Source organism: Panthera tigris, chromosome C2, assembly GCF_018350195.1.
Source record: "Panthera tigris isolate Pti1 chromosome C2, P.tigris_Pti1_mat1.1, whole genome shotgun sequence".
NCBI lineage: Eukaryota > Metazoa > Chordata > Mammalia > Carnivora > Felidae > Panthera > Panthera tigris.
The window spans coordinates 152,336,929-152,351,661 of record NC_056668.1 but is presented as its reverse complement, the minus strand read 5'-3'; the positions used below and the strand labels follow the sequence as shown (position 1 = coordinate 152,351,661).

Below are 14,733 nucleotides of genomic sequence, written 5' to 3'. Positions count from 1 at the left end.
GATCACTGGATGACCATCACACCTACCGTTAAGGCCTCTGGATGAGTTAATGTGCCACAGGCTAAAAGTCCAGCTAAGTGAACACTGGTTAATCCCTTAAATTAAAATGACTCAAGGAAACAGGCCATGGTTATAGTTCTTCCACGAATCCCAAAAGCCCCAGTTACCCAGAAATTAAGTTCAGAGGCACATGAACAAGAAAGCAAAGAAAAAGAGTAAATCTAAGTACACCTTGACTAGATGTCCCTCTTGGGTCACCTCCCTTGCAGAAGTGATGAGGACATTCCGCAGGCAAGATAGCAAGAGAACTGGGTATCTAGTGACCAGAAATACCGAGTCATTCCTCTAAAATTTTATTAAATTTACTTACTTTTAAATCCCAGAAGAGCCAGAAATCATCTGTAAAGGAAAGTAGCAAGTAAGTAGTATGTCATTTTCTTCTAGGATTGACACATTATAAAAGGAAAAAGGATATTTCAAGCAGCATTATCTTCTTCTGATACCGAGTAGAACTTTTTAATTACCCAAGTATTGTTTTAGTTCACTAAATGGTTGCCCAATCTTTTTCATCTAGGTTCCTTTGAAGTCTACCTATGAAAACTAAAAATAGTAAACTAATAATACTTCTAAATAAAGGAGGTAAAGACTCAATATTCCATAGATTTATGTGAGTATACCTGCGTCTGAAACCTGGCCTCACTTCTGGTTTCCTAGGGCAAACTGCAATTTAAGTTTGTTTCCTCGGCAACACTCACATAGTAAATATTTGAGCCGCATGCCAAGCACTGAGCTAAATTCTGGGAATACAGCTCTGTAGTCACAAAGAACTTAGTTTCATTTAATTTGTAATACGTGAATAACAACTACCCAAGAAGCGGGCTAAGGCAGGAGGACCTCGGTGAAGGTCAAATGAGACTGCAAAAGGGCTTCAAAGATCATAAAACACTACACACATATTTATTCATCCAAACATTTATTGGAATGCCAGGCATTGTGCTAAGCACTACATATAGAACAGCTAGCAAGGCACAGTCCCTGCCCTGGTAAAGCTTACAGTCTAGCAGTGATCAAGAAGTAGCAGCAAAGTGTGCTAAGTGTATGATTAGGAGAAAAGGGTATTTAGAGAGTGTCCAGTGGGGGCACCTAGTCTAGAGGGCATCTACGAAGGCTCTTAGTCTAGAGGGCATCTACGAAGGCTTCCGAGAGCAAGTGGTATTTAAACTGAGACCTCAAAGACGAGTATCAGTTGTATGTTATCCTACATAATGGGGAAAGCAGTGGAGAGATATGACCAACTATGTCTTTTGGAACGATCTGGCTGCAGTGTAAAAAGGGATCAAAACCAGAGAAAAAGAGACTCGACGAGGATGCTGTTGCTGTATTAAGGTAGGCTGATGGCCTGAACTGGAGAAGTGAGAAAAACTTTAGAGACAGTCGACTTAACACCAAGGTTCCCGTGAGTGGATGTGATGGATGAAGAGTCACGGGCAGGTCAGGTTTTGGCTTGGGCTATGATGACTGATAGCAGCCGCGCCATCTACTGAAAGGGGGAACATAAAAGGAGCAGGTTTGGGGGCAAGATCAATGACATGCCATGGTGTCCATGAGACGGCAGAGCAGACTTAAGTTAGCAATTTGATATATGGATTAGGAAAGGCCTTGAAAGGAGATAGGAATTTAGGAATCGTTTGCACATAAACGGTACCTGAAGCCGCGAACAGAGATGACAGCAGCTAAGGGGAAGTACAAAACGGTAGCTCTAAAACCAGATTTTCACATCACAAGAACACAAACATGGACGGGAAAGAGGACCCACGAAGGAGACTGAGAAAGCATACCTGCAGATGGGATCTACCCCCGAAGCAAAAGTAAACCAGGACTTCAAGGAAAAGTGGTCAGTGGTGTGAGAGAGGGCAAGAATGTTGACAAGGATCTGGCTGGCTAGAGCAGTTTGGCACTACAGGAGACTGGGAATACAGACACATCTTTTAAGAACACTAGGAGGAATGGGAGATATATAGGGACATAGGGCTTTTAAAAAATAGTACTTATTTTAACTACATTCACTGATACAACAGGACCAGTAACAACTATTTTGTAAAACAAAACAAAAAAAAAAAAACTTTTTTTAAAGACTGCCATGCAGTTACAGAATTACTTAATACAGAAGACAGTAATATACACACTTTTTTCTTTTTTACAAACAAGACTAGTTTATAGCAAATTCTCTACTATTTAGGGTCCATTTTAAATCCTTAGTTTATATCTCCCCCCCACCCCCGACTCAGTACCTACATGATGCAAACTAGTTTTATTACCTTAAGCAAAAATATATAATGGAACTTCACAAAATGTACAAGACTTCAATATTTGAGGAACCAGGGTAGGAAAGCAGAAGCAGGTCCTCCAAACATTTTTTTTTTCAATAAAGCACTTGCCGTGAAAGAGAATACTCCAGACTAGTGGGAAATTACCGGTAGATTTTTTTTGGGGGGGGGGGGGGGCTGGTTTTTTTTTTTTTTTTTTTACTGCTGTTTTTCCAGATATTTTAAGCTTATTCCCTGTTAATTAAAATCTCAACTTGACCATTCTTGATTACTAGCTTGTAAATACTTGCTTTTCTGCTCTAATTAAACAGAATAGAGCCCTTTGATCCGGTTCAGTATAAATCACTGACATGTAAATGCTATTGTGAGCTACCAGAACCTATCAAGGCCTTTACCGCACTTTACCAGCCAAACCTGGAATGTTGGAATTAGTCCCTATCAAATATCATCAGTTTGCCAGATTTGCCCTTTCATTCTGCTTCTACCGGTAATTTGCCCTGTCCCTCAAAATAAAATAATCTACAATGGGGGGGGGGGGAGGGAGGGCTGTCTACTGGCACTTTGCGAAGGATAATTCTCCATTGTGCCTGGCTGTCCTATGCACTGTGGGGGCAGGGGGAATGCTAGCAGAACCCTCCCAGTGAGTCTGAGAACCAAAAAAGTCCCCTATGCTTTCCAACAACCCCTGGAAAGAGGGGTTACTGCTTCTGGTTGAGAACCAGGGACACAATTTTGGTTCCTGGGCTTTTATGGCATCGATTTTGATTGCTCAGGCATCAATTCCTTCTAAATCCTTGGTTGTATCCTGGTTCGATGAATTTGCTGGATTAGTGACCATAGAATGTGTTACAAAGGTTAAGACAGGACTTTAGCACAAGTTTGCAAACTGTACTTGAGAGGACCTCTAAGTTGGGTCCTGCCTTTAAATCGTTTTATATATTTGGCTTCACTGTAAGATTTTCTTTTCACGGTTGACATAAGTTTGAAAATGACTGTTTTAGCACAAAGCAGATGTCTCACTAGAAATATGGAATTGCCACAATCTGTTAATAAAGCTGCTTCTTGAAAGTTAAATATTTCTACTTGTGCACTATCTTAAATACAGAACGAGTGGGACAGTTTCAAATTCTATAATAAATCCACTTCCGGCAGCTAACACGATCTGAGATCTTACCACTTTAAACTAAAGGGTTTCCTTTGAACAGGGTTTCTTTTTGAAGCAGTTAACCCATGCATAATAAGCTAAAATACCTCCCACCTCCTGATCCTGGAGGGCAAAAATCTTATTCTCTCATCCTTTTTTGACAGGGTCAAACTTCTATCTGGAGTCGAAAAAAGAATTACTAACGGGCAACCATTAAGATTCTATACTTACCGTAGTCCTTTAATAGGCAAGCTGACAAAACAGCACCCGAGTGTGAAAAATTCAGGGGAAATCCCCAACAATTGGTTAGTCTGATCTCCAAAATGCAGGAAGCCTCCTGAACCAGCAATTTAAACATAATTCTTACTCCTCTGACTAAAATTTTGATTATTTCCCTCTAATCATTGCTAGGGCTGGTTGCGGGGGTGGGGGGGGGGGAGTTGAGGAGGAAATCTGTCAATATTTACTTAGGACTCAGAAAAATGTTTAAAAAAAAATAGTCTCAAACACTTCGATAGTTAGACAAAATACCTCCACCGGATGTACGCTCTTCCTTTTCAGAAACTTCTGAACTTGCTACGTGAGTTTCTGCAAACTGGCTCAAACATACATTTATGGGGTTGATAACTTCAGATCATATGCATCAAAATTTTAACACTTTGTTCAAAGGAAGAGCTAAAACTTCTTCAAAACACCAGAAAAACAGACTTCTAATTCAACTCGCGTTATCAGTACTGAATTTCTTTAGAAACAATCATAAAAGTAAAAGACAATGACATTGTCATTAAATTAAATTTTAAAAAAGGTGTTTGCATGTGTCAGTCCCATGCTGCCTCTTGAGATGAAAAAAACAAAAACAAAAACAAAAACACCTCTGTCAGAAGAATCTGAATGGCGATCAATTTGGATGAGTAAACTTGGTGCTTTGCCACAATCCAAATTAGTTAACTTGAAAAATCAGGCAAAGGTTTGCTTTCAGAATCAGACTCTGAGCGTCTCAGTGTCGTACTACCAAGGCCTATGGATTGGGTTCATTTCTTCCTCTCACAAGGTCATCCCAATGCGGCTCTATTTCAGTTGTGGCAATCCTAAACAGGGCGTGGAGATGCTCATCTGTCAAGGGTTGGCTCAAAGTGTGTTGGTTTCGAGTCAAATACGAAAAAGCCTTTTCGCAGATTTCATTGCTATCAAACAAGGATGCCACCTTACAGGCAACCCCTTTGATAATTGGGTAAGATTCGGCCGACAAGCCAGCATAGAACTGCCCCAGGTCTTTGACTCTGTACTCATTCCAAAGGTTAGTATTTGCCTGAAGTTTCGTTAGCTCCACTCTTACTGAAATAGGTGCGTATTCAGGCTTAAAATTAAAAGGATTTGCAAAAAGTTCCAAGTCCTTTTTAATGAACCTGAGGTCCTTGAAATGTCTCTCAAATTCTTTTTGCAGGCGACAGATCACCACCTGATACCTATCAGGATCAAATATTTTTTGTTCTTCTTTAAGATGCTGTTTAAGCTCATCGACAACTTCTCTGAAGGCCGCAAAGTGTGTTAGGTTTTTTTCTTCAATGTGTCTCTGCAGTAAACTCAGCTTGACTTCAAAGGTACAGATATGGTCAAAGGCAGCGGCAGCAAAGACTTTACTAACTCTCAACAGTTCACTGAGGTCTCGAAGATGGTCCATGATATCCACCAAGAAGCCAAAGTCACAAAGCCACTGCTTGTCTGTGAAATGGACCGTGGTGGCCCCTATCGAAACCAAGAAGGCTTCTATCTCTTTTCTCAGGGAAAATATCAGTTTTAAAGTTTTCCCTCTTCTAAGCCAATTGTTCAGACACCGCCCGTTAACCCTTTCGCCATGCTCTGATTCAGATTCAGTGAGGAGAGCCTGAAATTCGGGGCGCCTAACGCCTCTGGTCTTAATCAAAACTATCCACTCAGATATCGTATTTATGATCTGGTTAACGTCTACATCGTAGGAGCTCAACAGTTCCAAGTGCAGAAATCCTGAATAATGGATAACATTCCAACAGTTGGGGCTTACAGCCTTTTCTCTCATGTAGGACACCAGTCCCGAGTTCTCACCAATCATCCTCAGCGTGTGGGTCGTGGTGAGTCCGACCATTCGCTGCAGGCTAAGCCCTGCCGTCTGCAGGGCCTCGAGGATGGCCGCCATAAGGGCCCCAACGCTGAAGTGACGGGTCAGGTTGATGATGGTCAGAAGCTCTTCTTGTACCTCCAAGTCCTGGCCCACGCCACGGACAAAGACCAGGAGGTAGTTCTCATAGGCCACAAAGGCCTGGTCGTCCAAGGCAAGGGAGTAGGCTTTAAAGTCCTTGGCTCGGTTAAAAAGCTGACTGCGTAGATTCTTGTTAATGTTGAGGACCCTCTGCCGCGTGACCTCTGGCGATAAGTCAACGCCATCCAGAGCGCTTACGTGTTCGGGCAGCACATCCCTCAGCAACACCTCCATGCACTGGTACACAAAGTCCCCCTCACCCCAGCCGCGACCCTTCAAGGCCAAGAGGCGGGCGAGCCCGAGGCCTGCACGGGCGGCTCTCTCCTCGGGAGTGAGCGGGGTGACCACGGGCAAGTCGCCCTGCTGCAGACGCTCCACCAGGGCCGCGCGCTCGCCCTCCGCCACATACCGCTCGTAGTAGTCGTGCTCGGCCTCGTAGTGGCGCCTGACATCGCGTTCGCGGGTGGCTACGACGAGGCGGCGACAGACCAGGCACAGGGCCCCTTCGCCCTCCGGAGGCTCCACCACCAAGTAACGCTGGGTCCACTCGGCCCGGAAAACCCGAGACTCGTCGACTTCCATTTTGCTCCTCTTAGGCGTCATAAACATCCTACTGCAGGCCGCAAGGAGAGGGTCGACCTCCGGGAGGCCGCAAGGAGAGGGGAGGAGCGGGAGCAGGAGCAGGAGCAAGCACCTCCTCCGCTCTGCGCCAGATCACCCCAGCAGGGGGACACCAACCTCCGGCTACGGCACCTGCACTCCTATTGGCTGGAGATTTCGTAGTCCCTAGCCCAGGAATGAGCCAATGGGAGAGTGGACAGCGCGCAGGCGCATACCCTTCTAGCCAGTGGCCTGAAGGGCGCTGGGGCGGGACCAAGTGAGCCGGGCACCGGGGGGACTTAAGAAATTTGACTGGCATCCCAGCTGCCCAATCAACGGCTCCCTCGCTCCGAAGCCGCTGCCGCGGGAAGGTCTGGCAGGGCAGCGTAGACAGAGTTGATGGAAAGACGTCAGCACGGAGCCCGGAGGTGATTGGCCGAAGGTACTTCCGGTGAGCATCTCGACGTGTCTTGGGCTCCTCTGGCGCCAAAATGTCGCTCGTAGCGGGGGTTATTCGGCGGCTGGACGAAACAGTGGTGAACCGCATCGCGGCAGGGGAAGTTATCCAGCGGCCGGCCAACGCCATCAAGGAGATGATTGAGAACTGGTAGGGAGGGAGTGGAGCCGGGCTTCCTTAGAAGCTACGACTCAACGGGCCGTTCTTCGGGATGGCGCGGACCCGCCTCCCTGCGGTGGGCGGAGGCGTGCACGGCGCACGCCCACAGCGCCCGAGGTCTAGGTGTCTTGCTCCTCAATTCCCGGGCACCGCGAGTTCTTGAGCGCTCTCGCGAGACTTTTGTAGAGCTGTTGGGGGCGCGAGCGGCGGCGACATAGTATTTTAATGGCGCCGTTAGTTGAGGGAAAGGCTTTTTATATTCTATATACAGAAGGTGCAAGACTTTAAATGCATAAACGTTTTCAGAAGGGGGAGCCCGCTTCATGCTTCAGAGAGTACCGTGTTATGCGTGTAATGTTTGTTCCAAAAATAATCAGTCCAGGGTGCAGTTCATTTTGAATTTTACTCCAAATAAATTGTCGAGGTTTTCGGACAGGCCGATGGACACTGCCTGGGTTTAACTTGTGATATCCCTACTGCCGAGTTAGTGACCCAACTTAAGTGTCTTCCTCCCCTTTACCTTTCCGTGGGGGAGCACATCAAAGACAACCTGGGGTTAACGGGGTCTGACGTTTCGGAATTTCCTTCGCATTGTGGAAGGAAGAAGTTAGAAACCTGGAAGGAAAGGTGGGGGTAAACTACCAACTTCAAAAAAGGCTCGCTCGTGGGGTACCTAGACGTGACCTGCGTGTTGAAATCAATTGATGTCAGTAAGATCCGTACAAAATGAGCCTGCAAAGAACGGTAGGTTTGTGAGGGGATTTATGGGGAAAACGGAAGACAGCCGTTCGGGGTAATGGGACTAAAAACCGTGCAGAAAGGAGGGAAAGGGACAGAGCTGGGAGGTGGACCAAAGATGGAGCAGGGAAGCTGGCAACTTCTTCCACCTAACGTGACGCCGCCTTTTGTCTCTGCAGTGTTGCAATATTCACTGACGGAACGACGCGGGCCTCTTATCCGAAGGCCACAATACTGCACAACCAAACCCAATATATTAGCTAAGTGGTTAATAATTAGTCCTGTGAGCAGGGCTTTTGTTTGGAGCCCAGTCGTGCTCTCTTTTAAAATGGAAGTCGAGATGGCTAATACCACGGCAATTCAGGCGCTCCCGAGAAAGGTCTTTGATATTTAAGTAACTTATTATTTTTGAAAAAAGAATTTTCTGTGCGAGGAGATTACCCTTCTTTCTCGTGCAGCCGCGGACTGAATTCCTTTTCTGTCGCTGGCGCTCTTGGTGATTGTTGGCTACGCTTCGGAAGTACCAAAGATTTACTGGCTTCCCAAAGAACTTTCTGTATTGCCATTGTTTTTTTCTTTTCCCCAACAGAATGTATTTTCTTAAAAGGGTATTAGCATAAAAACACACATATATATATTTTTTATTTTTTTTCTTTAACATTTATTTATTATTGAGAGACAGAGAGACACAGAGTGTGAGCAGGAGAGGGGTAGAGAGAGGGGGAAACACAGAATCTGAAATAGGCTCCAGGCTCTGAGCTGTCAGCACAGAGCCTGATGCGGGGCTCGAACTCACAAACTGCGAGATCATGACCTGAGCCAAAGTCGGTCGCTTAACCAACTGAGCCACCCAGGCGTCCCTATATATATATATTTTTTAATGACATTTCATTAGGGGCCCTCGGGAACCCAAGGCTGAATAAAGTGGAAGGAATAAGTGGCAAAATTAGTTGAGAAGAAGGGAAGAAACAGGCAGGTGGTAAAAGGATCCTACTTTTAACTTCACTTTCTTTCCCAGAGGACCAGAAACGGCGCTGCATGTCCTAATGGAAATGATGCTTGCCCCCCGCCCCCTCTCTCTCTTCTCCCTCTCTCACACAGCATGTAAACTCTTTACAGTGTAGTCATGGAGCCTGTAAAACAAAGGAAAAACACATCACTCAGACAGTCTGGCATTCATCTGGAATTTGTTCTCATACCTTGTCTGATTAAAATAGGTGCATTAGAATAGGGCAGAATAATAACTTTTTTTTTTCTGTTTGATTTGCCAGCTTAGATGCAAAAGCCACCAGCATCCAAGTGGTTGTTAAAGAGGGAGGCCTCAAGTTGATTCAGATCCAAGACAATGGCACTGGGATCCGGGTAGGTAAAACCTCAGAGGAGGGGGCTGTGCGCGTGCGTTGTGGGGTCCATCTGCAGGAAGTGGCAGAGCCTTTCCTTGTTGGGGAAACTCAACTTTGCATATGAGATTTTTAACTGAGATTTTCAATACCCGTGATAAATATATTTTGAGTGCCTATTCCAAGCTGGACACTTATTCGGAAAAATGGTCCAGGAGAGAGTCATGAGGCTGTTTAAAGGATGAATGTTCTGGGCAGAGAGAACATGCAAAGACCACAAAATGGAAGCATGCTGGACTTGTTTAAGCACCAGCAAGGAGGCCCGTGTGTCTCTGACAGGGTGAGGGAGTTGAAGAATAACAGGAAATGAGGGGCACTTGGGTGGCTCCGTCGGTTAAGCGACCGACTTGAGCTCGGGTCATGATCTCGCGGTTCGTGAGTTTGAGCCCCGCGTCGGGCTCTGTGCTGACAGCTCGGAGCCTGGAGCCTGCTTCGGATTCTGTGTCTCCCTCTCTCTTTGCCCCTCCCCTGCTTGCAGTCTGTTTCTCTCTCTCTCTTTCAAAAATAAATATACATTAAAAAAACTTAAAAAAAAAAAGAATGACAGGAGATGAGATCTGAAAGATAAGAAGGCTGATCATGTAGGACCTTGTGGGCCATTGTAACATCTTTGGCTTTTACTCTCATCAAGGTGGGATACTATCGAATGGTTTTGAGCGAAGAGGTGACATGGTTTGGAGTTTTGTAAGAACCCATTTGTCTAGAATATGGAAGATAGACAGTAGCAGGACAGGACAGAGGCAGTGAGAGGGCTTTCGGAGCAGTCCAGGAGAGTGGTGACCATGCCTTGAACCAATTTGGTTGCAGTGAGATTCTGCATTGATTATGAAGACAGAGCTCTCAGAATTTGCCGATGTATGGTATAAGAGAAAGAGGAGCCAAGGTTCAGGGTTTGGGGCACCTGGGTGGCCCAGTCGGTTAAGTGCCCAACTCCTGACTTCGGCTCAAGTCATGATCTCATAGTTCGTGGGTTTGAGTCTCGCATCAGACTCTGTGCTGACAGCATGGAGCCTGCTTGGGACTTGCGCTCGCTCTCTCTCTCTCTCTCTCTCTCTCTCTGCAACCCCCGAAATAAATACAAATAAAAACTTAAAAAAAAGAAAAGAATGATTTCAAGGTTTTGGCCTGTGCAAATGGAAAAAAGAGTTGCTGTTTACTGATGGGAAAGCCTATGGAAGAAACATTTTGGGGAAGATCACAAATTCATTTGGGAGCATGTTAAACTTAAGATGGCTGTTAGTTGAATAAGTGTGTGGGTCTGGAGGGTAGAGTAGAGGTTTAACAGCTGGAGATGAAAATGTAGTGTATTGCAGTTTGATGGTATTAAAAACTATGAGTCTCCCATGAAAAGGTGCTGAATGCCCCAAGCCATTAGAGAAATACAAATAAAAGCAGTAATAACATACCATTTGACACCCATTAGGATGGCTATTATAAAAACGATAAGATAAAATAACAAGTGTTCTAAAGGATATAGAGAAATTAGAACTCTTGTGCATTTGCTGGTGGGAATGTAACATAGTGTAGCCACTGTGGAAAATAGTATGGTGATCCCTGAAAAAAATTAAACAGACTCACCATATGATTCAATAGAATTTGTGGGTATATACTCCAAAGAATTGAAAGCAAGGTCTTGAAGAGATTTGTACCCCCATGTTCATAGCGTATTCACAGTAGCCCAAAGGTAGGAGCTACCCAAGTATCCACAGATGAGTGGATTTAAAAATGTGGTGTGTACACATAACGGAATATCATTCAGCCTTACGAAGGATTGAAATTCAGACACGTGCTGCAACATGCATGAACCTTGACGACATGTCAAGTGAAATAAGCCAGTCACAAAAGGACAGATGTTGGAAGATTCCTCTTGTAGGAGGTTCCTAGAGTAGTCCCATTCATAGACAGTAGAATGGTGGTTGCCTGGGACTTGGGAGGGGTGGGTGGAGAGGAAGTGTTTAGCGGGGATAGAGTTTTAGTTTGGGAGGATGGAGGGTGGTTGCACAACAGTGCGAATGTACTCAAGGCCACAGAACTGTACACGTAAAAATGGTTAAAATGGCCGGGGCGCCTGGGTGGCTCAGTCGGTTTTCCGACTTCGGCTTGGGTCACGGTTTGTGAGTTCGAGCCCCACGTCTGGCTCTGCGCTGACAGCTCAGAGCCTGGAGCCTGCTTTGGATTCTGTCGCCCTCTCTCTCTCTGCCTCCCCCCCCCCCATCAAAAATAAATAAAAACAATTACAAAAATTTTTTAAGAATGGTTAAAATGGGCACCTGGGTGGCTCAGTCGTTAAGTGTCCAACCCTTGGTTTCAGGTCAGGTCAAGATCTCAGGGATCGTGGGTTTGAGCCCCGTGTTAGGCTCTGTGCTGACAGCATGGAGCCTGCTTGGGATCCTCTCTCTGCTCCTCCCATGTGCATGTTTCTCTCTCTCTCTCTCTCTCTCTCTCTCAAAAAAATATTGTTAAAATGGCAACTTTTGTTACGTGTATTTTACTGTAATTAAATGTTCTGTAGATTTTTAATAAAGTTTTCTCATAATAATGATTTTTATAAAATCCATGAGACTGGGAGAACTCATCAAGAGAGTGAGTGCAGACAGCAGAGAGGTCCAAGGATGGAGTCCTGGGTTACTCCGCTGTCAGAGGCGAGAAGGAACCAGTGAATGCAAATGAGAAATGTAACCAGTGAATGAGAAGGGACCCTGGGACAGTGTAGCACTCTGGATGCCAAGTGACAAAGTTACTGCTCATTTTAAAACTCTTCTCCTAAGAGGGGTTGCTTCTTGGATTCAGTCAAGAAAAGGGAAATTCAGGATTTGGAAAAATGAGTAACATAATTATTTACTTATTTTTTGGTATCTTCTAGAAAGAAGATCTGGATATTGTGTGTGAGAGGTTCACTACAAGTAAACTGCAGTCCTTTGAGGATTTAGCTAGTATTTCTACCTATGGCTTTCGGGGTGAGGTAAGCTAAATATTAAGGAAATGAGTAAAATATTCTCCTGTGATAACATTTCTGCCATTTCTCAACATAGAGGTAAGTAAGATATACTTTCTACTTGTTAAATATATGCAAATTGAAAAATCTTAATTAAATTCAATTTTCTAAAACCAAAGATTGTTCATAAATACTTAATACACTGAAAATTATTTTATCTACAGATACAGCCCCCTCCTCCCCTCCTGCCAGGATGTTTGGTATCTTTTGATGGAGAATGCAACACCACCTACAAAGTTTTTTTGGTCAGATAATCAAATGTGAATCTGATTAATACTTATTAAGTGCCAGTATTGAGAAAATATAGGAGGCAAGGGAGCATGGTAAATGATACAAAAATTAGGAAACTACATGATAAAAGGCTTGTTTGTGTCCTTCAACAAATTAAGGAAGAAAAGTGGAGGAGGGAGCAAGAACCTGTAATTTAAAAGAGGCTTAAGAAGCATGTGAACCAGGGCGCCTGGGTGGCTCAGTCAGTAAAGCCTCCAACTTTGGCTCAGTTCATGATCTCAGGGTTTGTGAGTTCAAGCCCTGTGTCGGGCTCTGTGCTGACAGCTCAGAGCCTGGAGCCTGTTTCAGATTCTGTGTCTCCCTCTCTCTCTGTGCCCCTCCCCTGCTCACACTCCATCTCCCTCTCTCTCTCTCTCTCTCTCTCTCTCTCTCTCTCAAAAAATGAATAAACAGTAAAAAAAAATTTGTTTTTAGAAAAAGAGGCATACGAACCAGTTCCAGTGTATGAATCTTAGTTGGATCTTGATTTGAGCAAACCATAAAAAACAATTTTTGTGTCAGATATTGAGCACAGATTGGTTATTTCATAGTATTGAGAAGAAATTGTTGATTTTCTGGGTATAAAAAGTAGCATCATGTTTTTGGGCGGAGTCTTTTAAGATATATATGGGAATATTTATGAGTTAAATTACATGATGTATCAGAGGCATATACTATAAAAAGTAGATAAAAACATTTTAAGACCAAAATAGGATCTTAAAATTTTATAACCATACTCTGTTGGACATCTTTTCATTCAGTATATATATAGGCCTATATAATTTTTAATAGTTATATTCTATTCTTTTACATGAGTGTACTGTAGTTTCTTTAAGTGATTTCCTGTTAAACATTTATACTTTTTACCATTTTCCTGTTTGATGCTTTGGTGAATATTCATGTACATACAATGTGGTTTTTTCAATCACTGCCTCGGTAAATCTATAGAAATAACATTCATCGGTAAAATAGGTGTACTTTTCAAATAGTTTGTGTTAGTTTCCTATTTTTGCCCTCCAAAAATTGCCATGTTCTTAGTGACTTAAAACGATAAAAATCTGTTATCTTACAGTTCTGGAGGTCAGAAGCCAGGGGTCCAGCAGGTCTCACAGCACTGAAATCAAAGTGTTGGCAAGGCTGTGTTCCTTTCTGGAGACGTTTCTTTAGTGTACCAGAGAAATTGTTTGGAGTAGTTTTTTTGGGGGAAATGAGAGTAAAAGAGGGGATGGAACCAATTACTTTTCCCTTTAGGCCACTCTGTAGTCTTTCCATTTTTTATATTGTGTCTATATTACTTTAAATTTTTTAAATTAAAAGGCAGCTGTGACCTAGTCATTGCAATTCATATCAAACTGGGGTGGTCTCAAGCACCCTCTGGCTTAACAGTGAGCCCCGAATTATTCCAGATAGAAGCAATTTCATACTGTTTACCCTGAGGCAGCCCTGATTTTAAGTGTGCTTCTGGTAAAGTCCTAGGAAAGCAGCTCTGTTGTGGCTTTGCAACTTCTTGTGTCAGTTCCTAAGCCCATGGCCTCCTGGAGCCTTAGCCTAGCTGGAGAAGATCTTTGGGCTTTTATTTTACTGTAATTAAAACTGGGAAGATTGGGGCCCTGGGTGGCTCAGTCAGTTAAGCATCTGACTTCGGCTCATGGTTCATGAGTTCGAGCCCCACATCGGGCTCTGTGCTGACAACTCAGAGCCTAGAGCCTGATTTGGATTCTGTGTCTCCCTCTCTCTCTGCCCCTCCCCCCATCTCTCTCAAAAATAAACATTAAAAAAATTTTTTTTTAAAACCAAGGAGGATTTAATGAGGGATTTCTATGTGTTCTTTCCCTGGTTCTCAGCACTTTGTATGCATTAACTCTTGACAGTAGCTCTGTAGACTAGGTTCTGTTACTACCCTGTTTTACATCTGAGGAAACTGACCCTTCTGAAGTATTAATAGGAGCCCCTGGCTGGCCCCGTTGGTGGAGTGCGTGACTCTTGATCTCAGGGTTATGAGGACAGCCCCACGTTGGGTGTACAGATTACTTGAAAAAAATCAAGGAGGGGGAAGAAAGAAGGAAAGGAAAGAAGGAAAGGAAAGAAAGAAACAAACAAGCATGGCCAGGGCACACAGCTAGAAAGTGACGAGCGGGGGATTGAACCCTGGCAGTTTGACTTCAGAGTCTGTTCCTGCTCCGTTTCTGGTGCGAAAACCCCTACAGCAGCAGAACCTCTGCCAATGGCATGCTGTCTTTCTGGCATTATGTACTGTTGTGCTACATACTCTATATATTTCGTGTCCGCCTTATGCAGCTCTCAAAATCATTTACATCTGACATGATGAAAATTACCTCAGTTACGTCAACTAGGGAAACCCAGCCAGGACCTGGTAATCTCGGAGCCTGAGCCATGTTCCTCGTGA

General features: G+C 44.1%; 2 protein-coding genes across 6 annotated transcripts in view; one reads left to right on the top strand and one right to left on the bottom strand.

The window, feature by feature from the left end:
* Positions 1-956: 956 nt before the first annotated feature.
* EPM2AIP1 (EPM2A interacting protein 1) lies at positions 957-6,439 on the bottom strand. Its single transcript, XM_007081030.3, has one exon. It carries the CDS (start codon positions 6,314-6,316, stop codon positions 4,490-4,492), a length of 1,827 nt encoding a protein of 608 aa, XP_007081092.1. The 5' UTR covers positions 6,317-6,439; the 3' UTR covers positions 957-4,489.
* Positions 6,440-6,662: 223 nt separating this feature from the next.
* MLH1 (mutL homolog 1) overlaps positions 6,663-14,733 on the top strand; it is a 43,411-nt gene continuing 35,340 nt past the window's right edge. For 2 of the 5 annotated variants that reach the window (XM_007081028.3, XM_042998508.1), the window contains exons 1-3: positions 6,769-6,914; positions 8,933-9,023; positions 11,925-12,023. In XM_007081028.3, coding sequence (XP_007081090.1) covers positions 6,799-6,914; positions 8,933-9,023; positions 11,925-12,023 — 306 coding nt within the window. In that variant the 5' untranslated portion in view covers positions 6,769-6,798. The other 3 variants (XM_042998510.1, XM_042998509.1, XM_042998511.1) reach the window with 3 other exon arrangements.